Below are 12,194 nucleotides of genomic sequence, written 5' to 3'. Positions count from 1 at the left end.
TAACCTTTCTTTAAGGTTTAGGTTTTTAGGCATGTTTACAAACTATAACATAAATTAAAATTGCCAGTGAACTTTGTGAGAAATGTTCACTGGGGACTGTGCATGGCAGGTAAGTCCAGTCATCCTGAGTCCCACTTGGACCGCATACCAAAAAATCATCCATAATCTCATTATAAGAATGGTACAGGATTAGGACTCAATAAAAGATTTAAGAAAACAAATATAGTTTTGGACCATGACGGAGGCGCGCCGACTCAGCAGACCTTAAGGCTGAGGAGACGCGCCCGAGCGCCTCCAGGCGCGAGTGCCCGCGTCGACCAGCCGCTGGGCTGCTAGTCGACTCAGCGCCGTCCGAGTTATGTACCGATACGCACAGAATCGTAAATGATGTTTGTGGGGACTGCGTGTACCCCAACTAACCTTCCCAGTGACTGCTGAGGGCAGGATTGTCCAGATTCCTGAGTCTTTTCTATATTAGACCGCATACCAAAAGGTCCTCTTTTAACTGGCTAAGTTTTCACATTTGCAAAAACATATTCCAACTCTCATGTTGATCCTATTTTAAATGGCTAAGTTTTCACATTTGCAAAAACATTTTATTATTATTATTATCATCCTCTCACCTCTGGGTGTGGAGTTCCTGTTTACAGGGAGGGACTTTTGAAGTACTCTCTCCCCTCTGGGTGTGAAATTAACGTTTTCAGTTGCTCTAATTTCTCACCCCCTTCCTCCCTTTGAAGGGCTGAGTGGGCTGTTTTTTAAGGAAGGGAGTGCCTTCACACCTCACACCTGTGGGTGTGAAGTTCTGTTTTACAAGCAAGGACCCTTTAGGTTCAGGGAGGGGTTGAGGGGTGTGAGAATTGAGTTCACCTAGTAATCACACCCCCCTGCTTACACTAAGTGGTCCCCACTCATTGATAACCCCTAATGGTCCTAAAATGTAAGAGTCTCCACTGATTTCACATTCCTAGTCACCCTCTACTACGGTTAAGGTCAGGGTGAAGGTTTGGGTATTCTTTCCTATTTTAACTGGCTAAGTTAAGGCTTTTAAAATCTACAATCCACCAGCCAAGAGGAGAGGTGGTGCTGCTCACTGTGTTCAGTACTCACTGTTCAGTACTCACTACGCAGTACAATATATTGAAAAAATACAATATTTTTTCATTGTTCAGTACACACTGTTTTCCAGTATTCCCTGTGCCCAGTATTACATCCCTTTGCAGGGCTGCACTGTGCTCCGTACTAACTGTCAGTACTCACTGCTCAGTACTTTTTGCATAGTACTCACTGCTAAGTTCTCACTGTTCTGTACTCCCTGTCAGTACTCACCGCTTAGTCACTGTGCTCAGTACTCACTGCTCAGGACTCACTGTTCAGTACTCACTACGCAGTACAATATATTGAAAAAATACAATATTTTTTCTCATTGCTTCAGTACAGACTGTTTTCCAGTATTCCCTGTGCCCAGTATTACATCCCTTTGCAGGGCTGCACTGTGCTCCGTACTAACTGTCAGTGCTCACTGATCAGTACTTTTTGCATAGTACTCACTGCTAAGTTCTCACCGTTCAGTACTCCCTGTCAGTACTCCCTGCTTAGTACTCACTGCGGTTCCCTAGGCCCCAATGGTTGTGGTGATCTCCTCCGTGGTTCCAACTCTCATGTTGATCCTATTTTAACTGGCTAAGTTTTCATATTCGCTAGTCACTGTGCTCAGTACTCACTGCTCAGGACTCACTGTTCAGTACTCACTACGCAGTACAATATATTGAAAAAATACAATATTTTTTCTCATTGCTTCAGTACAGACTGTTTTCCAGTATTCCCTGTGCCCAGTATTACATCCCTTTGCATGGCTGCACTGTGCTCCGTACTAACTGTCAGTGCTCACTGATCAGTACTTTTTGCATAGTACTCACTGCTAAGTTCTCACCGTTCAGTACTCCCTGTCAGTACTCCCTGCTTAGTACTCACTGCGGTTCCCTAGGCCCCAATGGTTGTGGTGATCTCCTCCGTGGTTCCAACTCTCATGTTGATCCTATTTTAACTGGCTAAGTTTTCATATTCGCAACGTTTCGAACTCTGTTGTTCTTCGTCAGGCTATTGTGATTCTCCCTGTGAAAATAATTTAATGGTCCTCCTGTATTTATGTACTGGGAGGTGGGTGTGGCTTTATTCTGCTTTAGCCTATCAATTTGTTTGGGGGTGTGGCTGGGTGGCCTTTGTTTTTTCCTTTGTCCAATCAGTGTATCTATGGGTGTGGCTTATTTTCTTCATTTTCACTCTGTGTCTCTGGAGTGTGCATGGCTTGTTCTCTTGTGAGATTGTTTTAAAAATAAGAGAAAAGGAAAGAGAAAAAGGATCTTTGTAAACCTTCCTTCAAATGTTTGAGGTACTCGCTGGTTAGGGAATGGTTAGGGTTGGACTTCAGTGCTAAGCCTTTTTTAGAAAGATCACCCTTTCAGAAAAAGGCAGAGCAAGGAATTTTTGCTCTCGCCATCTTACCTTTGAAAGAAAGTATTTTTGGGATCCTGTTACTCTTTAATTTTAAGGTCTTTATGATTTCACATTCTGTTTAACTAAGTCTTTAACCTACATTCTAAATCTTTGCCATAAGTTCTTTTTGGCTGTTTTCCCTTTTCCTAGAGGGGGGGGGGGGGAGGATTCCCAATTAGGGTTAACCATTTAACCTTTCTTTAAGGTTTAGGTTTTTAGGCATGTTTACAAACTATAAAATAAATTAAAATTGCCAGTGAACTTTGTGAGAAATGTTCACTGGGGACTGTGCATGGCAGGTAAGTCCAGTCATCCTGAGTCCCACTTGGACCGCATACCAAAAAATCATCCATAATCTCATTATAAGAATGGTACAGGATTAGGACTCAATAAAAGATTTAAGAAAACAAATATAGTTTTGGACCATGACGGAGGCGCGCCGACTCAGCAGACCTTAAGGCTGAGGAGACGCGCCCGAGCGCCTCCAGGCGCGAGTGCCCGCGTCGACCAGCCGCTGGGCTGCTAGTCGACTCAGCGCCGTCCGAGTTATGTACCGATACGCACAGAATCGTAAATGATGTTTGTGGGGACTGCGTGTACCCCAACTAACCTTCCCAGTGACTGCTGAGGGCAGGATTGTCCAGATTCCTGAGTCTTTTCTATATTAGACCGCATACCAAAAGGTCCTCTTTTAACTGGCTAAGTTTTCACATTTGCAAAAACATATTCCAACTCTCATGTTGATCCTATTTTAAATGGCTAAGTTTTCACATTTGCAAAAACATTTTATTATTATTATTATCATCCTCTCACCTCTGGGTGTGGAGTTCCTGTTTACAGGGAGGGACTTTTGAAGTACTCTCTCCCCTCTGGGTGTGAAATTAACGTTTTCAGTTGCTCTAATTTCTCACCCCCTTCCTCCCTTTGAAGGGCTGAGTGGGCTGTTTTTTAAGGAAGGGAGTGCCTTCACACCTCACACCTGTGGGTGTGAAGTTCTGTTTTACAAGCAAGGACCCTTTAGGTTCAGGGAGGGGTTGAGGGGTGTGAGAATTGAGTTCACCTAGTAATCACACCCCCCTGCTTACACTAAGTGGTCCCCACTCATTGATAACCCCTAATGGTCCTAAAATGTAAGAGTCTCCACTGATTTCACATTCCTAGTCACCCTCTACTACGGTTAAGGTCAGGGTGAAGGTTTGGGTATTCTTTCCTATTTTAACTGGCTAAGTTAAGGCTTTTAAAATCTACAATCCACCAGCCAAGAGGAGAGGTGGTGCTGCTCACTGTGTTCAGTACTCACTGTTCAGTACTCACTACGCAGTACAATATATTGAAAAAATACAATATTTTTTCATTGTTCAGTACACACTGTTTTCCAGTATTCCCTGTGCCCAGTATTACATCCCTTTGCAGGGCTGCACTGTGCTCCGTACTAACTGTCAGTACTCACTGCTCAGTACTTTTTGCATAGTACTCACTGCTAAGTTCTCACTGTTCTGTACTCCCTGTCAGTACTCACCGCTTAGTCACTGTGCTCAGGACTCACTGTTCAGTACTCACTACGCAGTACAATATATTGAAAAAATACAATATTTTTTCTCATTGCTTCAGTACAGACTGTTTTCCAGTATTCCCTGTGCCCAGTATTACATCCCTTTGCAGGGCTGCACTGTGCTCCGTACTAACTGTCAGTGCTCACTGATCAGTACTTTTTGCATAGTACTCACTGCTAAGTTCTCACCGTTCAGTACTCCCTGTCAGTACTCCCTGCTTAGTACTCACTGCGGTTCCCTAGGCCCCAATGGTTGTGGTGATCTCCTCCGTGGTTCCAACTCTCATGTTGATCCTATTTTAACTGGCTAAGTTTTCATATTCGCAACGTTTCGAACTCTGTTGTTCTTCGTCAGGCTATTGTGATTCTCCCTGTGAAAATAATTTAATGGTCCTCCTGTATTTATGTACTGGGAGGTGGGTGTGGCTTTATTCTGCTTTAGCCTATCAATTTGTTTGGGGGTGTGGCTGGGTGGCCTTTGTTTTTTCCTTTGTCCAATCAGTGTATCTATGGGTGTGGCTTATTTTCTTCATTTTCACTCTGTGTCTCTGGAGTGTGCATGGCTTGTTCTCTTGTGAGATTGTTTTAAAAATAAGAGAAAAGGAAAGAGAAAAAGGATCTTTGTAAACCTTCCTTCAAATGTTTGAGGTACTCGCTGGTTAGGGAATGGTTAGGGTTGGACTTCAGTGCTAAGCCTTTTTTAGAAAGATCACCCTTTCAGAAAAAGGCAGAGCAAGGAATTTTTGCTCTCGCCATCTTACCTTTGAAAGAAAGTATTTTTGGGATCCTGTTACTCTTTAATTTTAAGGTCTTTATGATTTCACATTCTGTTTAACTAAGTCTTTAACCTACATTCTAAATCTTTGCCATAAGTTCTTTTTGGCTGTTTTCCCTTTTCCTAGAGGGGGGGGGGGGGGGGAGGATTCCCAATTAGGGTTAACCATTTAACCTTTCTTTAAGGTTTAGGTTTTTAGGCATGTTTACAAACTATAAAATAAATTAAAATTGCCAGTGAACTTTGTGAGAAATGTTCACTGGGGACTGTGCATGGCAGGTAAGTCCAGTCATCCTGAGTCCCACTTGGACCGCATACCAAAACAGTAGGAAAGCAGACAGTAGGAAAGCTGAGGGGGAGACAGTGAAGGAGAGACAGACGGTAGGAAAGCTGAGTGGGAGGGGAGACAGACAGTAATTAACCCATTTAGACCTGAGGCCGATTCTAAAAACACCTTCTAAATCCTGACTCTTGCTATATACTGCACATAGCAACAAGAACCCCAACAGTCAGGGGATATTTGAAAAATCTGGGAATGAATTCCTCACCAAGAAACGTCTTCACCAATGTGTTTGCAAAGGTCTAGTAATACATGTTATTTTTTCCCGCTTAAGGTTATGGGTACCCCAACTTTCAGGGGGTATGTGGCATCCGCGTGCGGTTAGGGTTAGGGTGCGGGTTTGGTTCGGGTTTAGTATTGGAAACGTCGGAGCGCTGCGCTGTCGGAGGAATGCGCTGTCGGACTAACGTACTGCACCCACTTTCAGCAGCTGTCAAAAATTCCCCTAGGGAGATTGAATAGGCTCTATTCACAGCAGCCATATTATCACTTCCTTCACAGGTGTTACCAATGATACTAATGAAGGCTCTGTTCCATTCTGGTCAAACAGAGTCAGGGTGCTGATATTGTGCATGTTGGCTCACTGGAAACACTCTGTTACACCAGTGGGTCTACAGTTGGGGTCCAGGGACCCTCATGGGTTTCCAAATGGCCCCTTACAGGTGTGTAACTCTGAGAGTGTACAAATGGAACCAAATGGACCCGTACACTCTCAGAGTTATGGGGGTCGTGGAAACCACTGTGCTACACTAAATGGAACAGAGCCTTCATTAGTATCATTGGTAACACCTGTGAATGTCTTCATAATATGGCTGCTGTGAATAGAGCCTATTGCAATCTTTATGAAATGTGTTACTAGACACCTTTACAAACACATTGGCGAAGACATTTCTTGGTAAGGAATTTATTCCCAGATTTGACATTATTCTGATAATATTCCCTGACTACAAATGGGGTATTCCCGCCTTGAAAGGTATAGTTATACATAGGGGTTCCCGCCCTAAATGGGTTAATGAAGGTTTGAACAGTGTGTTATGGTGATTCTCCACATTAGCAGCACGGTACAGTTAGGTAAACATTTGATCTGAACCGCACCGTGCAGCCTGCTTTAATCCATTAAGAACCAGGAAAGCATCTGTGTCATTTTAGATTTCTTTGGCTATTCAAAAATAGCAGATATACAAGCTAATAGCGCGGCACCGAGTGCCGCGCTATGAGCTTGTAGATCTGCTATTCTTTTCAAATCGTGACAATTTGTGCAAATCTGAATATATTATATATATAACATTTGTAACTCCAATATTTGCTTCTGGGGGTTCCCTGGAACAAAATATTTTGAGATAGGGGTCCGCAGCCAAATGCATATATTTTTGGTGGTCCTTGACATGGAAAAAGTTGGAGCACGGCTGATATAGCAACCAAACAATAACAAGGATATGTATTTGGCCGGAGACCGCCATCTCAAAATATTTAGTGGTGTAGAGAAGCAGCACTATAGCGTACCATGAGGCGTCCAGTGAGCGCTAGCGGCCCTGGGGGTGTGTTGTGATGGTTCCAGAGATGACTGAGACACGCTCATATCAACCGACAGCTGCTCCAGACTCTGGAAACTCTTGCTGCACAGAGAAAGAGAGAGAGAGAGAGAGAGAGGGGGGGGGGGGGGGGTTAAGTACCTTTCACACAGCCTGTTCGAGGCAGCAATACAGGCTCTATGCACAGCAGCCATATTGGAAAGAAATTGGGCCTCTTCTTACTTCATTCACAGGTGTTACCAATGATACTAATGAAGGCTCTGTTCCATTCTGGTCAGGGTGCTGATAACGTGCATGTTGGCTCACAAGGAACACTCAATTTTGGTTCCCAAATGGCCCCTTATGGTTTGTGTGTAACTCTGAGAGTGTACAAATGGAACCAAATGGACACGTAAGGGTCCATTTGGTTCCATTTGTACACTCTTAGAGTTATGGGGGTCCTTGAAAATAAGACAACCACTATGCCACACTAAATGGAACAGAGCCTTAATTAGTATTATTGGTAACACCTGTGAAGGAAGTAAGGAAGGGCCCAATTCATTCCCAATATGGCTGCTGTGCATAGAGCCTATTGTGCCATCATTCCACCTCATTGTTCTGTATAAAAGGTATGGACACGGAATGGGTCCATATATCTGAAAATATTTTGTGCCAGGGATCCCATAAGAGAAGATTTTGGTTCAAAATGTTCATATTTATTCAAATTCTTTAAAAACTATTCAAGATTTGTCAAACGTTTAAAAAGAAATAGCAGATCCACAAGCTCACAATACATCACAATGCAAAGCATTGTGAGCAATGCATTAGGCTATGTTTGAATAGCTGAAGCGTACAGTTAAAGTGGATAAAACTGATTTTGATGTTATATTAATATTACATTATTAATAGGGACTCGCTGGAACCCTCTCAAGGACCCCTGGGGGTCCCCGGGACCCCACTTTTTGAGAACCACTGGTCTAGAACCGTGACATTTTTGCCGCTGTGCGTCCCATGACCTTTGACCCCCCTGGTCTACGTACTCCTCCCACTGCCGTGTTTGCTTCCTGTACAGTAGCGTATCCAAGGCAACGGCGTTGGTGTCTGGGGCGCAGGGGGACGGCCACTGATTGGTCAGATGAGCCGTCAGTTCCTGTCTGGAGCGCACATCATTGTTCTTCAAAACCGTCCTGAACACACACACACACACACACACACACACACACACACACACACACACACACACACACACACACACACACACACACACACACACACACACACAGTTTAACCCTTCCATTGTGTTAGGGTCATTTTTGACCCGTTTTCAAGTTTGAATAGGTAAAAAGTACCCTTTACATTTCTTTATTGCAACGAGGCTTCATGATATCCTCAGAAAGCAAAAAAAAGAAACGCAACAAAATTATTTATCATAATTTTAATTAATTCTGATGGTCTCTATAAAAAAAGTGACACTTGTGGTGTTAGGGTCCGAAATGACCCGGCAGAGAAGTGTGGCTCAATTCCCCCCCAAATTGTCAATATTCAATGTTTACATGTTTGAGAGTGAGAGAGACTTGTACTCAATTAGCATTTGCTAGTAAAGTTTATGAAAAATAAATGACTTTTTACCTTCTATGGTATACGGGTCATTTCGGACCCTAACACCACAAGTGTCACTATTTGTAATAATATTAACATTTTTTAAAGTTAAAAAACTAAAACAAGTACTTTTTTAATATATTTTTTTGGAAGTGTGTTATTCTTAGTTATTCTATTATAGCTAGATAACATCATTATCCATTGTCTTCATTATAGGAAATGTAATGAGTGAATTTTAACATTTTTATAATTGAAAACAAGATATATTGAAAGATGAAACCCTAACCCTAACCCAACATAATATTTTTAAAGTGTTTACATGGATGTGAATGCATAACAAGTCAGCTATGAGGTGGGAGAAAAAAATTAATTAAAATAATTATTTTTTGAGTTTTTAGGGCTGAGTTAAATCTAATCTAACACCTAACTAACAGCTGAGTTAAAGCTAACACCACAAGTGGATGCAGGTTTCTAACACAATGCAAGTCTTCTTTCAATTATCATGATGTGCGTTTTTTTTTTAAATGATGGCAGTGTGTATTACAGGTGGTATGTGGTGGTAGTCTACTCCAGCGGTTCTCAACCTGAGGTCCGGGGACCCCCAGGGGTCCTTGAAGGGGTTCCAGGTAAATGGAACGGAGCAATAACTCTGAATCTGTAAAAAATGTGTACACTCTCTGACTTCAATTAGTGAGTTTTTTGAGTCCCAGAAAGGTGGGAATAATTGTCAGGGAGGAGGCTCTGTATCGTTTATGATAGTCAGTCACTTATATTTGATACAGTCTGTTTCTGGCGAAAATGTAACTAATTCGGCGGAAGTAACATTATCGTTTTCTCACCGTCAGTTGATGCTTCATATCCATAAGAGTCAAACCGCCAGGGTCACTTGTTTATTTTTGGAACACAGTTCTTATTTGACGCGATATTAAAGACGTCTATGGGATTCAGAATGGGGGTGGAAAACCGCGAACCAGGTAGACAAACAAAGGATGTGTAGATTACGTCAGACTTCGGTGGTCTATATGCTCTATTCACACCAGCCATATTATGAAGACATTCACAGGTAAATGGTAAATGGTGCATTTATATAGCACTTCTATCCGAAGCGCTTTACATTGATTGTGCCATTAACCCATTCACACACACATTCATACACCGATGGCGGAGGAAACCATGCAAGGCACCAACCTGCTCATCGGGAGCAATTAGGGGTTCAGCGTCTTGCTCAAGGACACTTCGACACTAACTCTAGGGGAGCGCCCCAGCCCGGGATCGAACTGGGAACCTTGCGGTTTTCCAGTTCACTCTACCCGGCCACTCTACCCCTGAGCCAATGCCGCCCTGGCAACAGGTGTTACCAATGATACTAATGAAGGCTCTGTTCCTTTTAGTCTAGCACAGTGGTTTCCACGACCCCCATAACTCCGAGAGTGTACAAATGGAACCAAATGGACCCTTACACACCTGTAAGGGGCCATTTGGAAGCCCATGAGGGTCCCTGGACCCCAACTGTAGACCCACTGGTGTAACAGAGTGTTTCCAGTGGCCCAACATGCACAAAATTAGCACCCTGACTCTGTTTGACCAGAATGGAACAGAGCCTTCATTAGTATCATTGGTAACACCTGTGAATGTCTTCATAATATGGCTGCTGTGAATAGAGCCTATAACACACATGGGGGAGGTGACAGTGACTACACTGGGGAGGAGACAGGAAATAACCCATGTCTCATGAGGACCCGGTCATGATGAGCACAATAATAACTGTGTGTTGTTTCTAGGTGTTGTGCTGGCTATTACTAAGCATGGCATACGGTATTTGCCACAGTAACATGCAATTGCTTTGTCTTTGTGATTGTTCGACCTCACTGGAACATCTGGGATAGTGTGAAGATATTTCTCCGCACTCCACATATTTATGTATTCATTTTTCTACCTGCACGTTTTTCTACATATTTTACTATTGTGACAATTTCTAATGCGATTTGGGCATTATTAAAAAAAAACATTTTAAGCTGTGGTACCTTATTGCAAAGACAGTTGCTGTATATATTGACCCTGACTAACCATATCTATTCCTTCTATTTATTGGACAACTTGGATGGTGTGTCTGTCTATACAGACTGTTTAAGGTGCCTCATCTACGTGCTCTAAATAAGAGACACGTCTGGTTTTGTCATGTGTATATTAAATATGAAAATACCCCAAGGACATGTGCGTGAGTGCTGACATTTCCTCTGACTATCAAAAAAATTCAATACAAACATAAAAGCTGCAAACGACACTGATGCATGATGACAGCATTGATCTCTGTCCCTGTCATTTGGTTGAAGTCAGAATCTCTTTTTTCTTCTCTCTGTCTGTCTGTCTGTCTGTCTGTCTGTGTGTGTGCGTCTCTCTCTCTCTCTCCTTAGCGTCAGCCTGTATTCTTCCAGGGAGATCAATCATCTCCTGTCAACATATTTTAATATTGATGGAGGGAGACAGAGGGACAGAGTGCTGTCTCAACATTAATTACACACACACACACGCACGCGCGCACGCACGCACGCACGCACGCGCACACACACACACACACACACACACACACACACACACACACACACACACACACACACACCAGTGGTGGAAAAAGTACTCAAGTGTTTTACTTAAGTAAAAGTATCAATACTGCAATGTAGAAGTACTCTGTTACAAGTTTGAAAATATGTACAAAATATGTGTGAGCTTGTAGATCGGCTATTTTCAAATAGCCTAGGTATAAAATGGGGCTAAAATGGTTAATGTATGTTTCATAATATAATAATTTATATCTGAAAAGTAACTGAAGTGTTCAAATAATTGTAGTGGAGTAAACGTACAATATTTTCTAACCTGTCTATAAAAGTATAGACAATTGGAAATACTCCAGTAAAGTAAAAACCGCGCACGCACGCACGCACGCACGCACGCACGCACGCACGCAGACGTAGAGCAGACTCACAGCTGGTCCTGCAGTTCCAGGACGATGTATTGCAGCTGCTGTTTCTCCAGCGTGTGGTTGAGGTGAGCGTCCGTCACCATCTGCTGCAGGGCCTTGTTGTGAGACACCGCTTCAGACAGCTGGGCTTCCCTCAGACGCACCAGCTCCTCCAGATAGCCCTGATTGACACACACACACGCACGCACGCACGCACGCACGCACGCACGCACGCACGCACGCACACACACACACACACACACACACACACACACACACACACACACACACACACACACACACACACACACACACACACACACACACACACACACACACGCCATGAGGATATTATTATTGCAGGTGGGCCCCCTTGTGGGCTCCATGCACAGCAGCCATTTTGGAGAGAAATTCTTCTTACTTCCTTCACAGGTGTTACCAATGATACTAATGAAGGCTCTGTTCCATTCTGGTCAAACAGAGTCAGGGTGCTGATACTGTGCATTTTAAAAGTAACTCTGAGAGTGTACAAATGGAACCAAATGGACCCTTACGGGTCCATTTGCTTCCATTTGTGCACTCTCAGAGTTATGGGGGTCCTGGAAATTAAAAGGTTAAAGCACTATATTCTGATAGTAATCATTGCTATAGAGTGTTTGTTCAGTAACAGGAGTCTCCCCGTCTCTCCAGCTCTTTAATAAACAGAAAATACATTTTCCGGTAGGTGTCAAAATCTCAGCCAATCAGGAGAAAGTACCCATTTTTAAGCTTCATTGTCTCCGCCAGGGGACTATGTTTTCGTTCTCGTCCTTCCGTTTGTCCACCAAGCTAACATTGGTCAAGCTTCAAGTGACACGTGACAATATGTTGAAAGGGTGTGCTTTGATTGGCTAGCGAGACGCATGATGAAAAAGAGACCTATAAATAGGTGTGTCACTTCAAAAGATCATTTATATCTTTTG

The 12,194-nt window shown here is 43.0% G+C and overlaps 1 protein-coding gene across 2 annotated transcripts in view; it reads right to left on the bottom strand.

Annotated features, from left to right (window-relative positions):
• rundc3b (RUN domain containing 3b) overlaps positions 1–12,194 on the bottom strand; it is a gene marked incomplete at its 5' end in the record, with an annotated part of 48,910 nt that overhangs the window by 7,573 nt on the left and 29,143 nt on the right. The window contains 3 exons of one of the 2 annotated variants that reach the window (XM_084050842.1): positions 6,667–6,779; positions 7,715–7,861; positions 11,257–11,414. In XM_084050842.1, coding sequence (XP_083906968.1) covers positions 6,667–6,779; positions 7,715–7,861; positions 11,257–11,414 — 418 coding nt within the window. The remainder of the gene's footprint in view (positions 1–6,666; positions 6,780–7,714; positions 7,862–11,256; positions 11,415–12,194) is intronic. The other variant, XM_084050843.1, reaches the window with a different exon arrangement.

This window comes from Gymnoscopelus microlampas (genome assembly GCF_963454915.1).
Source record: "Gymnoscopelus microlampas genome assembly, chromosome: 3".
In the NCBI taxonomy this organism is placed as follows: domain Eukaryota; kingdom Metazoa; phylum Chordata; class Actinopteri; order Myctophiformes; family Myctophidae; genus Gymnoscopelus; species Gymnoscopelus microlampas.
This window is presented reverse-complemented; position numbering and strand designations above follow the sequence as displayed.